The sequence below is a fragment of the Rattus rattus genome, chromosome 1 (genome assembly GCF_011064425.1).
Source record: "Rattus rattus isolate New Zealand chromosome 1, Rrattus_CSIRO_v1, whole genome shotgun sequence".
In the NCBI taxonomy this organism is placed as follows: Eukaryota; Metazoa; Chordata; class Mammalia; order Rodentia; family Muridae; genus Rattus; species Rattus rattus.
Window position 1 is genome coordinate 66,957,530 of NC_046154.1, and position 25,366 is coordinate 66,982,895.

At 46.1% G+C, this 25,366-nt stretch overlaps 1 protein-coding gene across 1 annotated transcript in view; it reads left to right on the forward strand.

Moving 5' to 3' along the window:
- Window positions 1-25,366, forward strand: part of Slc24a2 (solute carrier family 24 member 2) — a 225,556-nt gene that overhangs the window by 166,396 nt on the left and 33,794 nt on the right. The window contains exons 6-7 of the mRNA XM_032902185.1: window positions 13,299-13,397; window positions 16,984-17,114. Of these exons, the coding sequence (XP_032758076.1) occupies window positions 13,299-13,397; window positions 16,984-17,114 (230 nt within the window). The remainder of the gene's footprint in view (window positions 1-13,298; window positions 13,398-16,983; window positions 17,115-25,366) is intronic.

The following is a 25,366-nucleotide window of genomic DNA, read 5'->3' on the forward strand; positions in this document are numbered from 1 at the left end:
TGCTTACGTAATCATTTTTGCTCTGTGGAGATCAGCATTTTATAGAGACAGGTGGGTGGCTGGACAGTTACTTTGACTGACATCAATGAAAGCCATGATCTGTAGCCAAAACTGCCTGTATCCTATTGTCCTGAAACCACTGCCACTCAACAAAGACATTCACAGAAGAGAATATTTCACACATACACACACACACACACACACACACACACACACACACACAGACCCTTCATTGATCATTAGCATAAATAAAAGTAAGGTAGAAAATGTTGTGAAGGTGAGAACTAAAATTACTAAGACCTTTCCTTGATGGAATTAAGTCTGTTTTATGGCAACCAACAGCCCCTATACCTCACCAAGACTCTACTAATACCAGGCATGAATCATGGGGTCCTAAAGTAGGTACATGGCTAGGTTGTTTTTAAAACACATTGTTTCAAAGAAACAAAAGCACCAAGCACTCACACAGTCCTACAGTCCTACAGTCATCCGGTGTTCTTAGATGCTGTGTGTAACACACTTCTCTTCCAAAGACAGGTGGACTTTGAAATACTGTTCAGCAGTGTTCTCCATTGCCCTGTAAAGCCATAGGGATAAAATAAGACCAGGGGTGTCCGTTGCCTTACCTATACGTTTTAATCATGCTTGAACACATATGACTGTGTCGTATACACTGGTATTATCAGATAGGGTTGGCTCAGCAATAAATAGCAGAAAATCCAAATTAGCAATGTCTTCATCAGGTAGAAGTTTATTTTTCTCCCAAGTGTAGGACCCAGAAGATATGGTTGTCCTAAAATAATTCAAAACCCAGGATCCTTCTACCCACTCTGCTGCTTCAACACCCTAAGGTACCTACCTACCTTAAGGGCTGGTCGTGGTCCAAGATGTCTGCTGTGAAGCCCCAGAACCACCTCCACAGTCTCAGAAGGTCAAAATGATTCCATAGTCAGATAGTAACAGCCCCTCCCCCTCAGTCACAGCCCACCCCTCAGATAGTCATAGCCCCTCCCCCTCAGGTAGTCAAAGCCCCACCCCTTAAAGTATTCACAGCCCCTCCCCCTCGGGTAGCCACAGTACTCCCCCACAGATATTTTCTTTTTATTTCAAGGGAGCTTCCCTGTAAGTCCTTTCAATAAAACTTAAAAGATTTTAATCCTAATCCACTGATCTTTCCTTCATCACTTACTCGTAACTATGAACCTAGCATTACACAGGCAAGCCTTGTTTCAAGACAGACGGGAAATGTAGCTTATAAAAAAAAAAAAAAAGGCACCTCGACAGGGAGATCTCACTTTCAGAAACTTAAGTGTGGTTTAGAGCTCGTTGTAACTTTGGGAGTCCCAGGAGACAACCAAGCAGAGAATTTGAGAAGGGTTTTATAAAACCCTGGGCTCCGCAGAGCTGTCAGACAGAGCTCTAGATGTAAATTTGCAAGTCATACATATATCCTTTGTGCTAACACAACTGGGTGCTTACATGTAACTTGTAGATGGGAAGAGGTGGCAGCAGACTGAGCTTTGGTGACTCTGAAGTCGTGAATCTACAGAGAAACAGGAGACCCAAGTAGGAAAGCCACCAGTCGAGGAAGAAGTCCCAGAAAGCACGGGAAGATCACATTCCAAAGGGACAGTTAACAGATAAGAATAGAATGAGTGGGCCCGTAGGAGCAGGGCACTGCTGCGAACCTCTCAGTTTGGGAGGTGGTGACGCGTCGTAGTGATGGGGTCTAGAGACTAGTTTTAAGCATTGGATAAGTGACTGAGAAGAAGCATGTTTGCAATGTGCGGATTGTGGTAGTGAGGGACTAAGGATGGTGAGGCTCTCTGTGTGGTGTTGCCATGTTCGTAGGGTTGGCAGCAGGTCTATTAGTAGAGAAAATCATGGTGGAAAGGTTCAAAATCTTCAGAGAAGGAAAAAGGAAGAGTAGGTAGGGCTTTGGGGTGTAGAGATGGTGGGGTTACTGGATGAGGGAGATGTTCTAACAGCAAGGAGGGAGTGGAGAGGTCGTATCAAAGGCTACAGATGAGAGGGGGACTTCTGTGCATAGTGTCTGAGTTGGAAGAAAGAAAATAAAACCTGCAGAGAAGAAGTCACAGACAGTAGAGGTTTGCTGCTTTCAGAACCAGGAGGCTGCATCAGGTTAGGACCAGTCAGGGCTGTCTGGAGATGTGGGTCTGGATGCTGATGCACGATGCAGACATCCTACTGGCATGAAAGAATGTTGTTTATATCTAGGAACAGCCTAATGGTTCTCACCTTTCTTGGAATGAGTCCATGGTCCCTCTGTCATGGAAAGCAATATCTATCTTGTCAGAAGGGAGCACTTCAGGTCCCTTGGGGATCAGCCGTGGAAGTGCCATGACAAGAGAAAGAAACCAGCCTTCCTCGGTTCAGAGAGAAATGTCAGCCCAGCCTAGGAAAGCCTTTCTCCTCAGACAGCTCCATAGGCAGGGTGGCCTTGCTTAAGAAGGGGTAGCCTCCTCCTCCAGAGAGGCGTGATCAGATGTTGAACACCCCTCACCCATGTCCACGACTGTCCCTTAGGAAGTATGACATCGCTCAACGGCCTGCCACCCACTCCAGCCTTCCAACGCCTGGCCTTGTAGCTGGTTAATCTGCAGAGCAATAGGTGCCTCCTGGGCACACATCTCAGAGGGAAACCCTAAGTATTGTTTGGTCCAGTTCATAAGTCGTACAGCAGTTACTAGACCTTTGAAAGAATAAAAGGTGGTGTATTCCCTTTTCATTACCAACCCAGACACTTACCCGAGTAGAAATTTTTAATCACAATTGAAATTAATTAAAACTATTTCCATTTTTAAAAAAAAAACATTACATGCATACAAAAGTAAAAACGAGGCGCTCCTTAAGGAAAGACGGTGACGTGTCCTTTCTTCTGTAATCTTCTTAACAGTGGTTCTCAACCTTCCTAATACTGCAACCCCTTAACACAGTTCCTTGTGCAATCCCCCAACCGGAACTGTAATTTTGCTACTGTCATGAATCATAATGCAAGTATCTATGTTGTCTGATGGTCTTGGGTGACCCCTGTTAAAGGGTCAGTCAACCACAAAGGGGTTAGGACCCAAAGATTGAGAACCTATCGTGTAGATGCATACACTTAATACAAATACCTAAAAACAGAAATGCCAGATCAAAGAGTATGAATACATATCTCACATTCTGAAGGACACATCCAAAGTCCCCTCCGTATGGCCTCACCAACGTCTGTTCCTATTCGCAGTGCCCAGGATATCCCCAGAGGCAGGATTTAAGCCATTAAGAACAATGTTTCCTGACTATAGCAAAGCAGTTAGATGTCACAGAGCTTCCTCCACCTACTTGTTTTAGAGACCTGGGTATTTTAGCAGAGCTGAATTAAAGCCAGGGTACGGCCATGGTTGAAGTGATTGTCCTCTCAAAGTCAAGTGACAAGGTTGTTCCTCCTACACCAGATATCCAGTTCCAGAGCCCCGGCACCCTCACACAAAGCCTGAGGAGCACAGAGATGGATACCTCCCTACATCCCAGTGAGGGAGGCTAGATGTCCACTGTGTGCAGGCACCATTGCCCCCTCTACTGTGCATAGAGAGATGGGAGCCCCACTGTGCACAGACACCATGGCGTTTCTCTACTTTCCTGTGACTGAGCAGGAACCCTACTGTGCACAGGCACCATCTCCCTCCCTATCTTCCAGTGACCACGGCAGGAGCCCACACACAGACACCATTTCCAGTACTGTGTTATGTTTCATTCATTTGGTTCATGGTTAAATCCATCCAGTCCAATTTTTTCATGGCCAGAGAATTTTGAGGTATTTGAACAGATGCTTTCTGGAAGGCTGGGCTTCGTCCAGAAAACAAATATCTGAACTCACCATGACTTCTTCGGGGATGTATTCTGGCAAGTGTCTCCCTGGGACTGGATCCTAAGAAGACAAACAGCAAATGTGCATAACCAAACGAAGCAGCGAGTTCTGGGTACTGGGTCTGTTGAAGAGAGCAGCCCTAACCCCGTGGGCAAAGCTGCCATCCGACTGAGGACTGGGACCAGGGAGTTCTTGTGAGAATACATCTGCCGCTCAAATGCATTGCATCTTCTTTTCCTGATCTAAACTGTCAGCAGTAAAAGCAGAAAGATCAGACTTGGCACGCTCAGGCTGACTTTGCCACACTGCATATGTAGAAGGTGTTAAACGGCAGCAGAAGGCAAATTGTGGATGCTTCACCCTGACTGTTCCTGACATCCCTAGAGCTCACGAGGTTAGGTTGCCTTGTCTTCATCAGTCAAACCGAAATACTGTTGTTCTAAATTAACTTCCCCTCAACACACATAGAACTGTGTGTGTGTGTGTGTGTGTGTGTGTGTGTGTGTGTGTGTGTGTGTGTGTGTGGAGTGTGAGTGTGAAAAGAGAGAAAAGAGGGTCTGGAGAGATGGCTCAGAACTTAAGAGCACTAGCTGCTCTTCCAGAGGACCAGTGTTCAATTCCCATGGTGGTTCACTGCCATCAGTAACTCAAGTCCCAGGGGACCCAACAGCCTCCTCTGCCTTTAGTGGGCACCAGACACACATACATAGTGTACAGACTGACATGCAGGTAAAACACCTGTAGCTTATAAAATAAATAAAATGAGAGAGAGAGAGAGAGAGAGAGAGAGAGAGAGAGGAGAAAGGGAAGGAAGGAAGGAGGGGAGGAAGGAAAAAGGAAGGAAGGAAGGAAGGAGGAAGGAAGGAAGGAAGGAAGGAAGGAAGGAAGGAAGGAAGGAAGGAAGGAAGGAGAGATTCACCCCCATAGGAAGCTGGCACTTAGGGATGGTGAGTCTCCCTTACGATTAACTCTAAGATGAACTGAATTGTCTCGGTCATGGGCCTCTCTGCCTGAGTTCGGTTCCGGCAGTGCTGCATTTCTGCTTTAAACCCACAAGATCTGCAGGTACCAAACAGCAGTGTGAAATGGAGGGGAATGAAAAACAAACAAATGCAAACAAACAAACCTAGAAACTCAAAGTAATTCTTTTCCACAAGAAATCCAGACGACAACAGATTATACCGAAATGAAAAAAAGCCACAAAATAGTGACCGCTGCCAATTAAAAGTTTTAGCAAATCTAATGTCTTTTACTTTACATAAAGATAAATCATTGGGTAATCGGCTGCCTCATCAACAGACAGAGAGTTTTGCTAGTTTCTGGGTTTTACAAGCAGTTTGCAGAGACATGGTCCAGATTCAAGCCTTAATGAGCTGCCTGGGACCAGACCTCACCACCTGTTAGGAAACACTGGGTTTAAGTTCCAGAAGTCTCTGGGTGTGCCTGCTACTTCATCAGTAGTGTCTATTTATCCACTGATCTCTTAGTTCTCTCCAAGGACCTGGGGATAGAAACCAAGAGAGACTAAGCTTCTGTCTGCAGGCCCACCTAGCTCAGAAAGCCAAATCTAAGAATCTGGCTTCACTGGGACCTCTTTGCCTGGGAGTGGGAAAATGGCCACAGAATGAAGTTCCTAAAACAGAGCGAGCTCTCTGATCCGCCTTGCTAGGAGTCCCAGTTCTCCCGAAAGGCTGCTTTAAAGACTTGCTACAAAGTGTTTAGCTTGTATCCTTCACATTCCCCTTGAATTTCATTAGATACCACTTTTCAAAGATGACCACATGATCTGTTAGTGCTACTAAACTTTGGAAATCTACCAAAAGTGTGGACTGAAGCAGTCCACTGAGGCTTCTGTCATGTGCCTTAGGGCCTTCCCTCTTTCTTACCCACTCCCCAAAAGTAAACTCAGCCCACACTCCTCCACCCCAAACCCCTTCTCTGTTGTTTTTAGTGATGGTGCCACATTCACAAACCCCAAAGCTAGAGCAAACCTAGTGTCAGGGGACAGATACATCAATCCCATGCTCGTGCCCAGATGCTAACTAGGGAGAGTCAGTAAAATGCAGGATCTTTGATAGACACCCATGATAGTACAGATAGCAATGTGTTGTCTTAGAAGAAAGGGATCTCTGGAGGCTACGATGTCTAAGATGGGGTTTGGAAGAGTAAGAAAAGCCACTTAGTGTGGAGCCTGGGAGCCAGGTGGGAGATGAAGAGATTTGGAGACAGTGTGGACGTTGGAATCCAGTGAAGATGTCAGAGCCAACACCAGCCAAGGAGGCCTAGCTTGAAAAGTAGTGTCAAAGCTCTCAGTGTTGGTGGGGTGTTAGCCCTGGAGAGAAAGCTAAGCTGTTTCTGGGGGGCTTGGGGAAGAGACTATAGTGTGGACAGTAGCAGCAGCTTGCACAGGTAGAGAGCAGATTCCTAGGAAGGAGGACAGTGCCTGAAATTTGAAGCATTTGAATTTGTCAGACACTCCTCACTGGAGGTGTCAGTCTTCTGGAGAACAGAGTCTGGGCTTCCAGAATTTGTGGGCATTCAGGGTAGTAAGTAGCTGGTTCCTCGGGGGAAGAGAGAAATGAGGGGTCAGTAGGAGCTCTGAGGATTACTGATATTTGAAGAGTCCATGGGTGTTGTGAAAAATGGGCAAAGGGCCAAATGCTACAAGGAAATCAGATCATGAGGAAATAGTAATAATAACAACAACAATAATTATAATAATAACAACAATAATAATAGCAACAACAGCAACAACAACCAAGGCAGGTACCCCAGAGTGATGTTGGCAGACACGGGGTACAGAGGTAAGACCAGCATAGCCAGGTTTTCCAAGTGGGATACCTGCAAGGGGAAGGTGAGAGGGCAGTGCCAGCAAGAACCAAAGGCCCCAGGGGGACCTTGAACCTGAGAGAAGAGGCAAAAACTGAACATGATACAACATCTATGAGAGGAGTCTATAAACCAGAAAGGATGAAAGCAAAAATGTCAGCATTTAAACACAAATATTCGTAAAATGTTGAAAATATTTCAGTATGTTTACAGAAGTGCTCATTCTCCCCATGACAACGGAACCAGCTCAGGGCTGTAACATAATAAATTCACACTGACCAGATGTTTGTCTTCTCATTCATTACAGATCTACTCAGACGATCATACCTGTAAATGTCATGACACTAGAATTATGTTGACCACTTCTACTATGAAGTTCACTCACAACTGAGACAGTTTACAATTTAATTTTATTAATATCAATGTAGTATAATAAATAAATAGTATGATAAATTCACGATGTTTCTCAGAATGAGGGAAATAATTTGGAAACTGTATTTCAAAAACAGACTTAGGGATGAAAAAATCCTATGTTTTGTTTAGGATAAAATTATTATCTTTAAATTTTTTAAAAGTATCTAACGTTTTTCTTTAAAGAATAAAAAGCAAGCCAGTCCCTATTAAGAAATTACCGTTTCACATAGCTTATAAAAACAATCCGTTTGTTCATCCTAGCTGCTAGGTAGCCTCTGTGCCAAGGAGCCTTTTCACTTTTATTCCTTGTACACACGCACTCACACACACACACACACACACACACACACACACCCCACACATATACACAACATACATATACCACTCATACCACACACACATACACATACACACACGCACACACACACACACACACACACACACACACACACCACAGCCGTCAAAAAGAGCGCCACAGTTAGAGTGGGAATCTGAAATGCTCGTAACTAATCCAAGTTGGGAATGTTACAGAGGCACCAGACAAACTCTACTGAAATCATAGCTCAAGTTAGCTTAGGATTTCCAAGACTACCTTGAGCTTTTGGGGTGAGTTTCATAGCAGTGTGCATCTGATGAGCCTGGCATTGTTGATTTTAACCACTGAGCCATCTCTCCATCCCACAAGCCTAGCATTACTGAGAAATAGGGACGGCTGGGAGAAGGCCCCTCCTCAGTGAAGTCTACCATCTAGTGGTGAAAATGGGTGTGTTGCCAGGAAGCTTGACACAGGCTGACTGGTGGATAAGTGTCATGAGACCAATGACTGAAAAATTGGAGTGGTTGCCAACAGAGAAACCTTCAGGTCAGCCCCTCATAAATTAGGAGACACATAGTAAAGGAGGAGCAGAACCCAGCCTTCTGTCTCCAGGTTTCCACAACACTACTACTTCCATCCCAAAGACTCTGGGGATCCTCCCCTGGAAATTCTCAGAAAAGGGCACAAATCATATGACTCAGTCTATCCCAGTTGTCACCTCTGTAGTGACAGAAGGTTCTCAACTTGGGAGAGCTCAGTTCCACCACAACCATAACCTGGGAAGGTTCCAAGAGAACTGAGTTTAGGTTATAGCCACCAGGAAGGAAGTCTAACCTTATCTATGTGCCTCGTGATGAGCAGCAGAGGTTTACTGAGTTCTACTGGGTGCTGAGGACACAGCAAGAGGGAACAACAGTGAGAAGCCCTGCTGGACCCCAGCTCTTCCGCTGTAGAAAATAACATAAGCAACAGTAACAGTGATACTGATTGTATCATTACCTATGTAATGATAACTTTCTGCTTCCTAGGAAATAAGCTGGCGGTAGGAAATGCTCACTCAGAGCTGCTCAGGGAAGGCAGAACGAGATGGTGAGAGTTAAACAGATACTAGAAAGAGAGATTTCTCACAGGAGAGCTTTGCACAGAGCAGACTAGCCAGTGCCATGGTCCAGAATGGAAGGTTGCACCGTGTTCTCAAGAGACAGGGGAATGGTGCTAGCCTGAAAGGAACAGACCAAGAAGGGGTTGAGGGATGACAGGGACAGACAGGGTGGTCAGGGATCAGATAGACTCCTACAAGGACCTGTAATTTCACTTTGACCTGGAGATGCATTACAGACCATCGACCTAAAACGGATTAATATGACCTAATTTATCTACCCCTGGGGTGCCAGGATGATAAAGAGGTGAGGGAAGAAGAGGACACACCAGCTGGCTGAAGTGCTCCTATTGGAGGAGGCTCAGGGTGAGACTCAGGGAATGAGAACTGGAGGGAGAAATGGGCTGAAATAACGTGAGAATAGAGACACCTGATTGGCTGAGGGAGGGCTTAAGAAAAAGAGGAGTTCTTGGGATGACCCGAGACAACACCCCTGGTCTGCCAAAGCCTTATCAGAATGAGGATGACTTGATTCTAGTCTGAGCTTTCATGAGAAAAGACAAAGGAGTACCAGGGCATGAGGGACGGGAGCTCAAATGACCTTTGACTTTCAAAGCTACCTGTCAAGCCCTGAACTTCAAAGAAAGATACAGAAAAGGCAGATGTGAAAACACAGAAATAGACTTGAAAGGACTTGCTTTCCAGTTTTCTTCTGTTTCTCTGTCTCTCTGTCTCTGTCTCTGCCCCCCCCCATCACAAGCCCAAAGGGTCCCTATTGACAGTTGCCTATCACAGGTTTGGTGGAGGACAGGTGAAGGGATTTCCAGAGAGCTGTGTTAATTGGCAGCAAGACAGAAGCCAAGTTCACTTCCCTCAAGTGACCAGGTTGTCATGGTGGAGCTCGAGACTTCTGTTTTACCCTAGACAGATCCAGCCAAGGATTTTGGTGGCTGTTTTTCTTAATTTATTCTCCCTCCCAGGAAGCCCTCAACTCCCAGCTTTTCCTTCCAAACTTCCTGATCACCCCCTCAACGCACCCTCCCGTGAGGACACTCAGCTGGTACACTTGCACATTTCAGATCAAACTAAACTATACTAAAATTGCGTGCCAGGTTTGACGTAGGTGCCTCACGATCCCAGCCGAGTTTGCTATTTCTGAGGCTTCTAAGTATACAAGTATCTGTAGCTATATAAAAAGACAACACCTTCAGGGTTTGCACCACAGCAGGGAGTATTTTTAAAGCTGCTTTGAATCTGGCTAAAAAAATCACTCCATGGCTCACCTTGAAAAGTATTCAAAGGTGTCTCGATTTGTTCTTACCAGACACAAAGCAGCATTGGTTGCTTCTTGCGCCCATCCTCTGTGCCCCCACCTAAGTGTGGGCCTAACACCCAGAGGTGATTTTCAGAGGATTCCCTGAAACTCCAGCACCAATCCAACAAGCTGAACTGAGCATGGCTTCCTTTGTCCGGCTCTGCCTTCCACCCCCAGGAGTATGCATGCTGAATGTCGAAGGTGGACCTTGCTATAAAACCTTAAACTTCAAGACAAAATCACTTCAGATATGGGTGCCATGGTCAGCTCTCAGAGTGAGAATAGTCTCCATGTCAGAATAGTAGGACTAAGGACAGTGAGAGGAAATACCTGAAGGAAAGACATTGAAGAGCTCCTTGCCTGTTTTGGTAGCTTCGCTCAGCTGCCCATGGAACTAAACACCAAGAGCAAAAGGCAACAGGCGGGGACCTTTTTTTAGTAGCACAGGAAACTAAAGGTCTGCTACCCTACTTGGGGAAAACAGTGACACACAAGTAAGAAAATCCTCCCTCGTGGTCCCATGACTAGGATTCACAACACGCCATCCCCACCATCACACCCCAGTGTATCCGCCATAGTTCTTATGGAATTTGGGAAAAACCATACCAGGTATGGCCATCTTTGTGTTGAAGGATGCTTTGTGACAGAGTGGGTGGCCACAAGGGGACATGTTTAGGGGTCCATTTTTTAAATCATTTCTTTCTGGCACATATATGAGTCATGGAAGGAATCTTGTAAACATGGACATTCCGTGAGAGCAGCTCTCCGGTGCATCTTCTATGCTGTGATTTGTAACTTGAGGGCATTGGTTGGGCTGCATTGATTTTCACAGGCTTGCTTCCTCTGCTTTGTTACTGTGTTATACACATTTTTGAAACAATGTAGCTTGTCTCCTTATTTCATAAAAATACAAAGTGACCTAAGCTCAAAGGTGAACCCCCACCATAGCAGAAAGTTTTGTTAGCAGAAACTCCAACGGAATTGCAGAACCTCCTTTTGTGTCTCCTGGCTACAAGATACATGATTTAGGGACCTCCTGGAATTGTCTTCCATGAAAAGTGACCCCTTTAAGCTTAAGATTTCAGGGTCCTAAGAGCCACCCACCCCATCTGCCTAGTGCTCAGAGAAGACCACAAGGCAACCAGAAAGTGCCTAACACCTGCTTGGTCACCAGCAGCCTGCCACACTCCTACCTGTGTCCTTTATAGTTTTTCTTCTTCTCTTTCTTTCCATGCTTCCTTTCATTCCCTTCTTTCTCTAGTCCCCACAATGGCTCTCCTTCCTTCTCTTCTTCCCACAGTTTACCATGGAGATTAAATAAAAACAGACAAGCTAAAGCCACCCTCCAGGATGAGCATCTGCCCATCCCCTTACCCTTCCTTTCCATTCTTACAGCGTCTGAGTTAGTTCTCCAACGTATACAACGCTCTGGAGAAAAACAACTCAAAATAAGCTAAGATTTATTTTGGTTCCTGGTTTCAGAGTTCCCCATCACCGGTCCTTTGCTTGGATCCAAGGGAAGGCAGAACATCGTGGCAGTGAAAACCTGTGGCAAAAGCTGCTCACTTTCCAGTGCCTGGAAGCAAAGAGAAATGAAAGGAAAGGGCTAGGATACATTTATCCCCTGCCAAGTCATGTCTTCCTGCAACGACACTTTGCCTGCCACAGGTCCCACCACCTCCCCTGACCAACTTAAACGTCTAATCCATCAATGAAGTAAATCACTGATAAGGCAAAAACACAATCTGTTTTCTCTGAAACTATATTCAGATACAGGGAGGAATGAGACTAATCCCCTAGATATCTATCACTCAACCACTCAAGTTGACCCTCAAAATTAGCTATCACACAGTCCACGTCACATTCTGACCTTGCCTTCTGTTTCTCATTGCACCCTCCCCCCTTATACCTTTGGGAGCACAGTTGTGCAGCACACTCACTGCCTAGACCAACATCTTTGTATAGTAAGACATTTAGGTAGGGGCCGGCAAGATGGCTCCATGGGTAAATTACTGACCACCAAGTCTGATGGCCTGCCTTCCATGCCCAGTACCCACATAGCAGAAAGAGAAAACTTACTCCCAGGAGCTGCCCTTGTTCTCCACGTGTTTGCTGTAGCATGCATATGCCCTCCCAAATTAGAGGAAAAAGTTTCAAAAATGCATTGGGTTGAAACACAAAATGAATTTAAATTCAGGAGGTTATAATGTTTCTTAAAACATATTTTAAAAGAGATAATTGGATTAGTAGCTAACGGAGCTGTAAGCAAAAATGCCTACATCCTGTATCACTTTCACATAGGCGTTCACATGTTCAACCACTCTGAATCCACCATAGACGTCTCCATTCTGACCTGCCAGAGTCCCGTAAATAGGGTAGGAAGAGGTGCGGTGCTCACCTGGCATACGCAGCCTTGGGGGAGGCTCTCTCCCAGAGAAAAGTTTTCATTTGATTTGCTTCTAACTTGAAAAGTGGAATAAGATCCCCACCCCTCCCCAATAACATGCTGTTAGATAACACAACCAACAAGAAAGCCCAGTAGAAAATTGTGGGACCCGGGGTATTTTAAGGAACACATTATGCTGGAAATCGACGCAGTAATCAGCTCGTTTAAAATGAGAATCTTTTGTACCTTGAATATTCCCAAGGAAGAAAATCAAAGATGGAAAGAGAGAAATGTGCTTGGTGTCCCTAATCGCCACACTCTGCATGACTGTCCTGTGTGCTCGGCGCATGCATTTACCCATTAACTGTGTCAATAACGGGGAAGAAACGTGCGCTACACTCGTGGCACAGCTGCTTACAGTGATTGCTTTGAGCATGGTATTTTTTTTTCCAGCACCTTTCCCAAAGTGTCTCATCTCCAACATGCTCTGTCGGTCCTTCATTGCCCTAAATCCCCAAATGGAATCAGTCGCCGCCTTGATGCTTTAATTGCAGCTGACTCAGCTTTTTCTGGGGAGCTGTGATGTCTGTCCCTGACTCCTTTGGAAGCTGCAGTCATGATGAATGCTTGAAAACCAAAGTCAATGTGAAGGACTGCCCGGCTTGGCGTTCCTTCCCAGCCATTGTCCAAAGCAGATCAGGAATGAGCCTTCAATTCTAAAGCATCTGTAGGTCTTCAGCTGTAGGGGGTTTCAGCGGTAGAAGTGGTTTGGAAGATGATTGATATTTTCGTGCATTTTGTGAGCAGCTGGAGGGGAGGAAGAGAGGTCCACGTCACACTTCCCCTCTATGGTCCAGCAGCTTGCAAATAGATTCTCAGCTAGAGAATTGGGCTGAAGAATCCAAGGTAAGAAAGTGCCCCACCCCACCCCCCATATAGGTTGAAAGGCATTCGGACCAGACAGAACGTGTGGTCACTGCTGGAAGGACTTGTAGAGAGACCACCCACCTCCTTTGGTGATCCTTCTTCCTCACTCTGTCTCTCTCCTGCCACTTTCTCTTGCTTCAGGGAGGTTCAGAGAAAAAGCTTCAATTCTCCACAAGATTGCCAAGAAGAAATGCCAAGTGGATGAGAATGAGAGGCAAAATGGAGCTGCCAATCATGTGGGTGAGTGAGAAACCCATCCCTTGTCCTTCCCTGGTAGGTGTGGGGGAGGGGCAGAGAGACAGAACCAGTGTGGGAACCCCCACCCCACTACCAGTTCAGGCCCTTCCTAAATGACAAAATGAGTTCGTCTGCCCCTGAGACAGTGCAGAAATGGACATGTACGCCTCCAGTGTGACACTAAGGGAATCCACAGGGAAGAGTAATTGTGACCAAATCACCAGATATTCTGTTCAAGAAGTGACAGGCACTTGGCTTCAGAAAGCCACAAAAAGGAAGACACACCCAAGTCATGCAAGTCGTTAACATTTAACTAAAGATGAGATTCCTGCTTCTATATGGTCAGATCTCATATCTATGATACTGCTCACAGCACTACCACCTCCAAATCACCACTCACTTACCCAACAGAGTCCCTTTAAATCCATGCCAGCTCCTCTTTCTTAAGAATTCAGCACCATCAGTACTGGGAAGGTGTATCAGCAGATAAAGGGCTTGCTATGTTTGAGGACCTGAGTCTAGATCCCAGCACTCACACAAATGCTGGATGGGAGTGGTGGGCCCACCTATACTCTCACCACTTAGGAGCCAGGGACAGAAGATTCCTCAGGGCAAGATAGCTAGCTAGCCTGGCCAAATTAACAAATTCTGGGTTCTGTAAGAGACCCTTAATAAATAAAGTGGATATCATACACACGTGCACACATATACACCAACACACACACACACACACACACACACACAAGCACATGTACATGTGATCTCACATCACACACATATACACAGGCCAAAAAATAAAATAGAATAAAGCTAGGCAAAATCAACCTAGGTCTGTCTTGGCTGACTTTTCTAGAACTTCTGTGTGACCAGATTGTGACATTCAGGCATCTTATTTTAACTTGGGGCATCGTGTTCCTTCTCTCCTGTCTGTAACTATAATATAGCTCTCAATTCTAAATTCAGACTAAATTTAACCTAATCTGGATCCATGCTGTAAACGAAGCTATTGCCCAAGTGACTAAAATTATCTGCAGACAAATCTCAACGGTTTTGCCCTCAAAATCCTCCACAGAAGACTTCCTGCCTCTCCACCATCCTGAATTCTAACCCAGGCAAAATTTCAGCCAACGGACAGATAAGAGTCAGTTGCATATTTATGGGGAAAGTGGACAGGAACGGGTTCAAGCGTTAACTAGGATTGGGTTATGAGTTGCGGGTTTCTGTCTGATCCTCTCTGCTTCCGTGAACCTAGACATATTTTTCAGAATGGGCGGAATTTTGGTTTTGTGTTGTAAAGTCAACAGGGAAAGTTACTGCCCAGCTCTGTGTGTGATTTTTTTTTTCTGCTTCAATTACCAGGGTTACTTTTTCGGCTCTGCTTGTTGGTTGTTCTTTTGTGAGATGAAGTAGCTTGGAACAGAGTGGCTTATGTGGCTGGGTTCGTTCCCAGCCCTCCTCTTGCATGCTGCTCAGGGTAGGCTTAGATTTAATCATCCGTGACAAATAACCCCAAGGGACACCCTGCTGCTGGGACCAGGGAAGGACTTGGTAACAAAAGGAGTGTGTATCAAAAAATCTATGCCTTCCCAAACCGCAGGGTTTATTTTCGTAATTTTTGGTGACAATAAAGACTGCGGTTTCAAAGCACACTCAATTTAGAGACTGTGCCATGGAAAGTGGATTCTTATCTGTCTCTGTCTATCCTAGAGGATCTAAAACCCCTCTGGATCCCTCTGTCCTGTGGTTCTGGGACCAAGCTTGGCCTCAACAATCTGTTCCTAAGGCCGTATGAGAGCTTTCGTGTCCCTGAGGTACTTGGTGTGTTTTAGTTTAAATAATTGAATGAATCGTCTGGCATAGCTACAGACAGCAGAGCATCCTGCAACACTGACGCCGGTAATCATGGGTGAATCAGGAAAGCCCAGATTCCTACACCTCCCCTACCTTCATTGGTACCTCAGGACACCACGACTGAATACATGGGCATTTTCCTAGGATTTTCAGTACTCGACTGCTTCAAAACAAACATTTTTATGAAGTTCTTTTTGTTGGGGAGCATATGGGGGGTGTCTCACTCTATAACCCAGGCTAGCCTTGAACCTGTGACAATCCTCCTACATCTACCTACCAAGTGCTGAGACTTTTAGGCTCTGTTTTCTTATGCACTAATGATAGAAATATTTGGTCCTTCTGAAATTGAAGAAAAAAAATCCTGTTCTCCCATGAGCATCCCGTGACTGCTTACATCTGGCACAGCTTAGCAGACCAGTGTCCAGCCACCCTGATTCCTGACCCATTCCCTCCTCACCCTGAACAGAGCTGGTGCCAGTAGGAGCCTTTCTTTTTTTCTTTCTTTATCTTAAAGATTTATATTTATTTTTATGTGCCCATGGAGCCCAGAATGGAGAGCACTGGACCACCTAGAACAGTAATTAAAGGCAGTTGTGATCCACCTGATGGGGGGCTGGGAACCGAACCCAGCTCTTTGAAAGAGCAGCAGATGCTCTTAAACTGTTGAGCAATTCCAGCAGCCTCAGTGAGAGACTTGGGGTTTCACTACCGCTTCAGGCCCAGTTGAACCTAATGGGGCCTAAGCACTGGTCACCTGGAGGGGCTTCTCTTAGCACTCGAAAGGAGAGATCTGGAAAAGGCAATTGCAATGACACAGATTCCAATCATTTATTTCTGGCCTGCCCAGGCCCTCTTCTGAGTGCTTTTCGTGTACTTTCCCACCTCTTTGTGGGGCGGTGGTAGCAGCAGTGGTGGTGGTAGCACTGTTAGCAGCACCAACATTCTCCAGGGGAGGAAAATGGATGCCACAGAGGTTGAGACAATTGCTGAGAGTCATAGAGCACACGGAGTAGAGTGAGAGTAGAAAGGCAGGCACATCTGGTTCCTAATGTTACAGTCTCAGGCAAACATGACTGCATTTGTTGACCCGTAGCTTCTCCCTGGCTTGCTCTCTCACTCAGCATGCTCTTCATCTCAGCAACCCCAACCCCTTGCTTTTCTTGGAATGGGACCCCCAGGGCAGTTTGTGCTTGTGAGCATTCCAAGGAGTGTAAGAAAAGGCAGGTGGCCAAATCCTCTCCCGGCACGGGCAGTGTCAAAGACTGAGAGTGTTAGAGCAGAAAGCAGAGGACCCTTCCTGGCTGTCAGCCACAATGAACCATTCACCATACAGGAGGTGTTCCAGCCCAGTGGAAAGGGGGGCCGGGCCAAGACAGTGGCTGATAGAGCATAGCCTAGGCCATGAATGCCATGGAGTGTCCTTTGAGGGGAAAGGTAGATCATAGGGGTGATCCAGCTCTCTCACAGTCTGTATCTAAATGTCTAAGGGTATGTATCTGTGTCCTGCCATGGCCCATCACATGTGGCAGCTGACAGGGCCTCCAGTGGTGCCAGAGCTGTGGAGAGGGAAGGGATAGCACACTAGGCAGCACAGGCTGGGTGGTAAAACCCCTTTGCCAAAACCCAATACCAGCTTCAGGTCCCAGATGCCTTCTTGTCACCTGATCACCATTTTAGAACGTTCATTCCAACACAACCCTTTATACCCATCGAGTCTCCTCGTTTTCTTTGTGTTTAGATTATGCCGCAGAAAAAATTGAGCTCCCCAACAGCACGAGCACAGAGGTGGAAATGACTCCGTCAAGCGAAGCTTCGGAACCTGTGCAGAATGGAAACCTCTCTCACAGCATCGAAGCTGCAGATGCCCCGGTATGATGTCAGAGCACGACAGTACAGATTCCCTGGTGGCCCAGCTCCCAAACGAATGGACACCAAGGGGGATCTGGCTCATACACATGGGGCAACCTCTGTGTACATTGAATGGAAAACCAAACTCTCTAAGCTATCATCTTCTTGGGATGAAGGATAGGGCAGATGGCTCAGAATCTGGGGATGAAAGGGCATGCATTAATGTATGATAAAGGTTGGTGGTTATGGCTTTAAATTCAGTGCTAAATAACAAAAAAAACACAAAACAAACAAAAAAGACAAAACAAAACCTCACAGCCATCTCACCTTCATGAGATCTCTTTTCTCTGTGGTTGACTTTAATACTCTTTGGACCTGCCCAGAGTTCAACCACAACCAATGAACTGTTCTTCCTAGAACCGATAATACCTAGCATCTATCAAACACCTACTAGTGCTCCTATGTGGTACTCGTTGCTTTAGAAATGGCCATCTTCATACCTCACGGCTGAAGGTACTGGGCATTGGCACCTGCACTGTACAGCTGAGGAAACCAAGCTGGCTGAGGTGAAGTGGTTAACCCGGTTAACTAGTTGCAAGTAGTGAGCTGAGACTCCATGTCAGGCATGTCCGAGTGCAGGCCCCGAACGGCTTCCACCGCAAGTACGGCCTTTAGTCCACAGACGCTCAAACAGTGGGCAGAACCAAGTGGTGCTTGCTGGATGTTTGGGTCTTGTGCTGAACAAATAAACCCGAACTTCTAACACACGGGACTTCAATTTCAAATCTCATCAAGTATCCCCCATCAAAGCTTTCGCAGATAGAAAGGCACTTCCAAAATCTCGGGTGGGTGGGGAGATGATGATTCGGACTTTCGAGTGTTTAGTGAGGCCCCAGGCGTGGAATGGAATTAGCTTCTCAGTGATGATGGTGCTTCTGACCAAAGGTCCACACCGTAAATAGCATTGTTCTGAAGTTCGCAAGCAGTTTTGTCCCAGAGTTTTTCCCAGCAAGCTATGATACAGTGCTCACAAGGAGAATAGAGCCAACAGCCAGTGTGTTCTAGCATCTTCTTTTATAACAGGAAATTCTCTGCAATAGGGGCCAATAGGGGCCGTCTGCCCTCTGCCAAAAGTCTGTAACTTCTTGCCTGCTGCCTCTCATCTCTAAGAGTAATTTAGCAGGAGATTCTCTCCATTTTTCTGAAGAGAGCTCGGCTCTCTCTGCCCTTGTGTCCTCTACCTCCCAGCTTCTCACCCTCCTGCCCAGAGCCCTGGGCTGCCACCTCGTCAGCTCAGCACTGATCATCTGGCAGAGAGAGAGGCTTATGTCCACATGGATAAGCAGCATGTGGTGGCAGGAGGCAGACCCCAAGGACATCTGGCTGCCCTCGGGGCTGGCACAGTCACAGGTGTGCAGAGGGACACCTCATCACCATGCCACTCCATCTGGCTGGCCAAGGGACATCTGTGTCCCTTCAAGGGAGGACCTAGCTTCAGGGGAGCAAAAGTCTCGCTGACCCCTGTCCATTGAGCTACCCCGGGGTCTCAGTGCATGGAGTTGGGCAGATTTGTGTGCTGTGCTGGCTCGACTGGCAAGCTATCAAAAAGCCATCATGATAGCTGACTACAGGGTGACCTGCTGGTTCGTTCCAAAGCCACAGGGCAAGCTGCCAACCTGACCGGACACTCACTTCCTCCTCCTCCTCCTCCTCCTCCTCCCCCTCCTCCTCCTCCTTCTCCTCCTTAAAACACAAATCCTGAAAATACTGCCTCATTGGTGCTATTGTAAGAGCTAAGTGTGGCTTTGGCATAGAGCCACGTGCTAGCTGCTTACATCACATGCCCAAACCCACTGCTTAAACAGCATTCACCCCTTCCTTAAAGGATTCCTTGCAGGTAAGTGAAAGGGAGTTGTATAAGTATACAATTTTGGGGAGTATTGGGGATATAAATAAGTCAGCCAACAAACATTTAGTACCTAATGACGGCCCAGCTTAATCATGGAGGGCTCTGGGCACAGTGCTCTGGAAGCCTGCCCCACCCTACCCCCACCCCCACCCCCACCCCCAAAAGTCCCAGCTGGGGAATATATGAAAACTCTGTAGAACATGTGACCTTTGAGCTTGGCATGGATGGACAGGAAGAATTTGTCACTCTGAGAGGAAAAATGAAACAACAACATACTCAGGTGTCTGAAACCTTGTATTCAGTGATTGCTGAGCAAGACGGTAGAACTGGAGACGAAAACCAAGCCTTTGGCTGCTGTACAGGTCCTCCCTTCTTCCACCTTCCCCACCCCTTTGCTCCTACTCTTTCCACTCTCTAACACCAGATGGGAGAGAGAAAAGGATAGAGGGGAAAGGGACAGCGTTATCGTCAGACTGATCCTACTGATCAGGGATATCGAGTTCCGTGGGGGCAAGTTTGGTCTTCACTGTCAGGATATCTGGTTTCTTGTTGTTGTTGTTGTTTCTTTGTCCATGACAACTTTTATATTGGATTGTCTTATTTATTTACATTTCAAATGTATCCCCTTGCCCAGTTTCCCATCCATAAGCCTGCTATCCCATCCCCCGCCCCCATCCTCTATGAGGGTGCTCCTCCATCCACCCACCCCTCCCCCCTCCCCACCCTGACATTTCCCTACACTGGGGGTCCGGGCCTTGGCAGGACCAAGGGCCTCTCCCTCCCATTGGTTATGCACAACAGCTTAACAAACCCTGACTAACAGCAACCAACAGCAAACAACCAACAGCCCACCCCACCTCTTGGGACCCTCTCATTTATATACCCTCTGAAACGTCCCCAGATGTCACAGTCACAGAAACTACCTAGTACTGGCAAAATCACACCCCTGCTAGAGCATAGGGCAAATCATAGTCAGCTGCTGTGGACAGTCTGAAGCAGCCCCGTCTCTCACACGTGGGTTCCCATCATATTTCTGTGCATTTTTTAAAGAAACCAAAAGTCCAAAATTACACCAGGGAGTGCAGATTGGCCTGAGGTTTTTCACCCATCAGATCAGAAGGTCCTCGGTGTTCGTCTGGGTCAACAATGCACAGGGACAGAGAGCGCGAAGGAGGACAAGGGCACATGAGCCCTCTGGAGAGCCTTGCTGAGGGGTGTCCTTCAAACCGAGAGTGAACCTGTGAAAGGCACAGCAACAGGGGGCAAAAGTGAGACCAGCACCGTTGGAGACAGAGGAAGCCAAGAGAAGGAGACAGCAGCAGGAAGGCAGGCCTTTAGATGATGGGGGGTTGGCTCTTCTCAGGCAGCAACCAGCCACTGGACACCCTAGGTGTGATTTGCACTACCAGAATGCCCCCAAGGCTGCATCCAGAATGTATTTAAAGCAATACTGAGGCAGAGAGGTCCATGAGGGGTTGGTGGAGCTTGTGCATTGAAATAGACCCAGAGGAGGAGATAAGTGTGCATCATGAACCATCATGTATATGCTAGTCAGCTCTTGAAAGTGAGGAGCCTTAAAGGACTTAGAGAGCAATGGTGACCTCTGGGTGTTTTGCAATAAGATGGCTCCTCTTGTTCAAGGAGGGACCAGGTGGCTAGAGATGTGGGTTGGTGGTAGGGCACTTGCCTAGCATGCATAGGTCCTGGGTTCTAGGCCACGAACTACAAAGATAAGGGGAGGGCAGAATAGAAAAAGAGCAGCTGCAGAAAAGTGAGTCAAGAACCCAGGAGCTTGGGGTTCTTGTGTGGGGGGATCCATAAGCCTGTGTCTGTGTGACCCAAGGGGCTAGAATGGTTTATACATTTTCAAAATGTTTTTGTGAAAAAGAGAAGCAGGAACATATGGAGCAGGGACCATATGGACCCCAAAGCCTGAAATATTTACTGTCTAGCCCTTTGTGGAGCGCGGGGGAGGGGTACTGCTCGTGCCCAATATAGACCATCTGCAGTCTCTAAAGAGAAAGCGCTCCTATACTGATTTGGAACAGCCCTCGGTATGCGTTGTTAAGGGAAAAGGCACTGTGCCAAAGTGTATCCTGGGTTGTGAGATACAACAGAACACTGTCAGATACGACAAAGGAGAAAGAGGGGACCAGCATGTCAGCCTTTGTTTGGAACGCTGCTGGGAAGCTTAGCCGTGCCAGTTACCACCAGGGACTTCTCCGTGTGGAGGTTTTGCATTTTGTACCAGCTAAGTGTGTTGCCTAGTCAGAGAAAAACAAAACAACAACAAAAAATAAAACTAGCAATGGGTTAAATTAAGAATGGGGATGTGGCTCGGTGAGTAGAGGGCTTGCCTAGCACATACAAAGCCCCAGTACTACAAAAGGGGGTACCTGTAATCCCATCATTTGGGAGGCAAAGACAGAAAGATCAGAAGTTCCAACTCATCCTCCAGTACATGGTGATGGATGAAATTAAAACATAATTCACTAGTCATTCAAAGAGGCTACAGTGGCAAACCACTGGAGTCCAAATCCCATCCCTTTTCCTTGCCGGCTGTGTGGCCTAGAGCAAGCTACTAAACCTCTCTGTTCTCCACATTCCTTCTTGGTGAAACACTACTTTGAAGAAGTGCTTATCTAATAATGTTAATGTGAGATTTAGCTGTTCTTTAAACAGCTCTTGATATGCAGAGAGCACGTCACCGGGATTTATTAAACTTGGTAATGCTTAGAAAAATCCTTTTCAGTGGCTATTAAGTTGTGGAGATGACAAGGTTTTCCCCCAAGTGTTGGTTATAAGGTAAAGCGTGGCTGGATTTCAAAGTTATTTCTGAGCCAAAATCGAGAAGCTATGACAAAAACTGGCCATAGAGAAACAGGAAAAGGGGTGCCTTAGGGAAGGCAGGGTGCCTGACTGGGAAGATCAGGTGGTGGTTTCAATTAGGGTGGGAACTCCAGGGTAAAAATAAAACAAGATTTTCAGTGGGAAACTCCAGTCTCTTGGCACAGACTCCCAGAAATGACTCAGTGGTTTGGTTTTGTTAGTTCTGTGTCTTTCTAGATTGTATTTTTATCAAGTTCCATGACAAGTGAGGTGTGCATCCCGAAACTTTATTCATGAAAATTCTGAGCTCACACTACACACCCATTGCTGCTATTCTCCTGGGAGTTTAGCCCGTCTCCTTAATTAACCTCCTATATTAAAAAGTCCAGATTTGCAATCTCACCTTAACCCCTTGGGTCAGAGGTTTCTCCAGCATAGAGATTTCATAACCTATGGCTGAGAAGAACATATGAAAAAGTTCTCTCAGGCAGACCACGGGCCCTGTGCAGCAGGCTCACTGAATGCTGGTCCATGCAGCTACAGAGGACTCAGCCTTCTCCACACTTCAGCCCTGAGTCTCTTCACCTGATGACCAGAGCTCCACAAGAAGGGGATTGCAGCTGCCACGAATTTGCCAGCCTGCCCAAATTTTAATTGTGGATAATTTCCCTATGCATAGACCCTAATGTTCTCTTACCTTTGCATTCTGCCAGTCTGTGGAGAGTTTGCCTGGCATGTACGAGGGGGTCCTTGGATAGGATCCCCGGGTCTGAGGAGTTGAGGGGACCGCCCTGCTGCATTTTAGTTGTGCCAATCTAGACAACACACTGCACGCTCCGTAATGTGCCTCCTTGCTGCAGTGGATGGATGGATGGATGGATGGATGGATGGATGGATGGATGGATGGATGGATGGATGGATGGATGGACTGACTTATGGGTGGACGGATGGATGGATGGATGGATGGATGGACTGACTTATGGATGGATGGATGGATGGATGGATGGACTGACTTATGGGTGGACGGATGGACGGACAGACAGAAGGACAGGTGGGACAGACAGATGATGTGGAGAATGAAAAACAGACATAGGATCTGTAAAATTCAGGCTCTGCTCTTACTTCCTCAGCTTATAATTTGAATATCACCATACTGTGTTAAAGCCCTCTTTTCTGCATTCTAGAAGTCAGCACTGATGTATCTCTCCCCAGTGCTTCCTTCCCTAAACCCAATAGGGTTTTCAGGATCTGATTCCTGCGGTCCCCATTCGGTGACTAAGTAAAGGATGAACAGAGGAAATGTGACACAAGTGACTATGTGTTTAAATCTCTCCTTTAAAAAAGAATTAAATGCTTAAAAATATCTCCTGCCTCTTAAATTTAGGTTTCCGAGGTTTGCTTTAGAGAAACAAGTGCCATTTCCTAAGTTTATCGTTTACTGCAGATTGGTGCGGCTGTGATCTGAGGGCCCCCTGGAAGGACTTGATAGTGCAAGTGACTAAGGCTGCCAGGTGTCCTGGGAATTTCCAGAATTACCCGTGCAGGTGGTACCTGGGATCCATATTTTCTGCTTCTCCTACAAATCACTACCCTTAACGTAACAACAAACATCTCTATCCACAGTGATGGGGTTCAGCACAGGGACCCCACACTCTCCTGTTAGTCAGCAGGGATACGTGTGGTTAGAAGCAGACAGGGCGCTGTGGAAGTTTAGAAGCACCTTCATTTCCCTCTATTCATGAGTTGGGTCTCTTGGAGCACCCATAGGGCACAGTGAGAGGATTCTAATAGCCATGAAGTGGTGGGAAGTGACACAGGCCAGAGGGCAGTAGTGGGAGAGAGGGCCTCGCTTCTCTACAGGGGGCTTTTATATATTCGTCCAACACAATATTTTTTGTTAATTGTTTGAGAATTTCACACAATGTATCCTGCATGCTTCCCATCCCCACCCCCAACCCACCCTTCCTCCCTTGTGCCCTCACCCTCAAAAAAAATGAAGAAAAAATGCATCAAATACAATTTGTATTGCCTATATATTCATTTGAGCATGGTCAAACTCCCAGTGGCCAGCCCCTTAAAGATAACTGAGTCCTTTTTAACATATTTTAAAATGAAATAGATGCAAATTTAACAGTTTTTAAAAATCTTCCTAAATTTGAATACTGACAAAGAATTATAACTTATTCACTGGGAGGCTTATTGTTAATATTGGCACTTTCTGAGGAGTTTTGAGAATATCTGTTCATCTTTCATGTGATACACCAGCAATTGACTATCATCAAAAGAGGGTAAAGCTTCATTAACACACTGGGGAAAATACCAGCATTAATGACCCGTTTCCAACGACTAATTCTAATCCAATTGATAATAAGAGGCTAAAAAGGAGTTTATGGTTGCTTTTATAATTCTCCAGTTAGCTTCTGTGTGGACAAATTGTTTACGTGTCAGCAATATTTACGAATGCCTGAAAACACATTAAAACCAGTGTGCAGCAATGCAGAAGAAAATCCATCTTGTCTGTAGCTCGTGCCTTAGAATCCCTTGGACAAAGCACACAGTGCAGGGAAGGCACTGCATTTCAATAGGGACACTTCCAGGCTGTTCTACTGATTAGAAATGGCTCCTTGTCTTCCTGGAAAGCTGAGGTTCGTTCAGACAACTCCATCACTCACAGCAATGCATTTAAAACCTTGGTTTTAGTTCAGTGTCTGGTACAAGATGAAATTTGGGCTTGCCACTGCTCAAAATGATGCCCGGTTTTTTTTTTTCTGTAAGCAAAGCAGATTAATGATGTCATTATAAGGGGAAATGAATTCTTTCTTTCCTACCACCTGCAGCAAGTGTGAAGTGTGTGTGTGTGTGTGTGTGTGTGTGTGTGTGTGTGTGTGTTTTAAGGAAATCTGTTTTCTAGTTAAAGATTACTACTGTCAGTTCAGGAGGTTCACACAGAAGGCAAGGCAATGTCTCAGATGGTGCATCCTTTCTACAAAGGGAGGGTGTTAGACTCAGGGTCTTTTAAACTTACTTTGTGTATAAGAGACGATGGGTAGGGACTTAGAGACTAAGGACATATTAAAGAGAATAAGGGACGTTGGTCGAAAATATGAGAGATCAGCGAGACTCTCTGAACACAGAGGTAGGTTACTCTAAGACTCAGAAGTGCGTTTTTAAAGGACGGGTGATAAGCAAGTTACATTAAGTAAATGCACTTTCTTTCCAAGCCAGAGCATCTCCTCAGCCATGGACTGCTGGAGAAGAACCAATACTCATACAGTCAGCATAGTAGACTACTAGACACACCTCAAAAACACCGTGGATGGGGGGACTTACACAGCACAGACCATTTTCTCACAGTTCTGAGGATTTAAGGACCTCTCTAGTCAAGGCTCTCTTTCTGGCTTCTCTTTCTAGCTTATATGATCTTTCCTCAGTGCATACAGGAACTGGGAAATGCAGAAAAGGGAGAGCTAGGGGTAGGGGACACTCCAGGGAACAAGCACTCCAGGATGCCTTTTTATAAGGTAACTAATCGTTT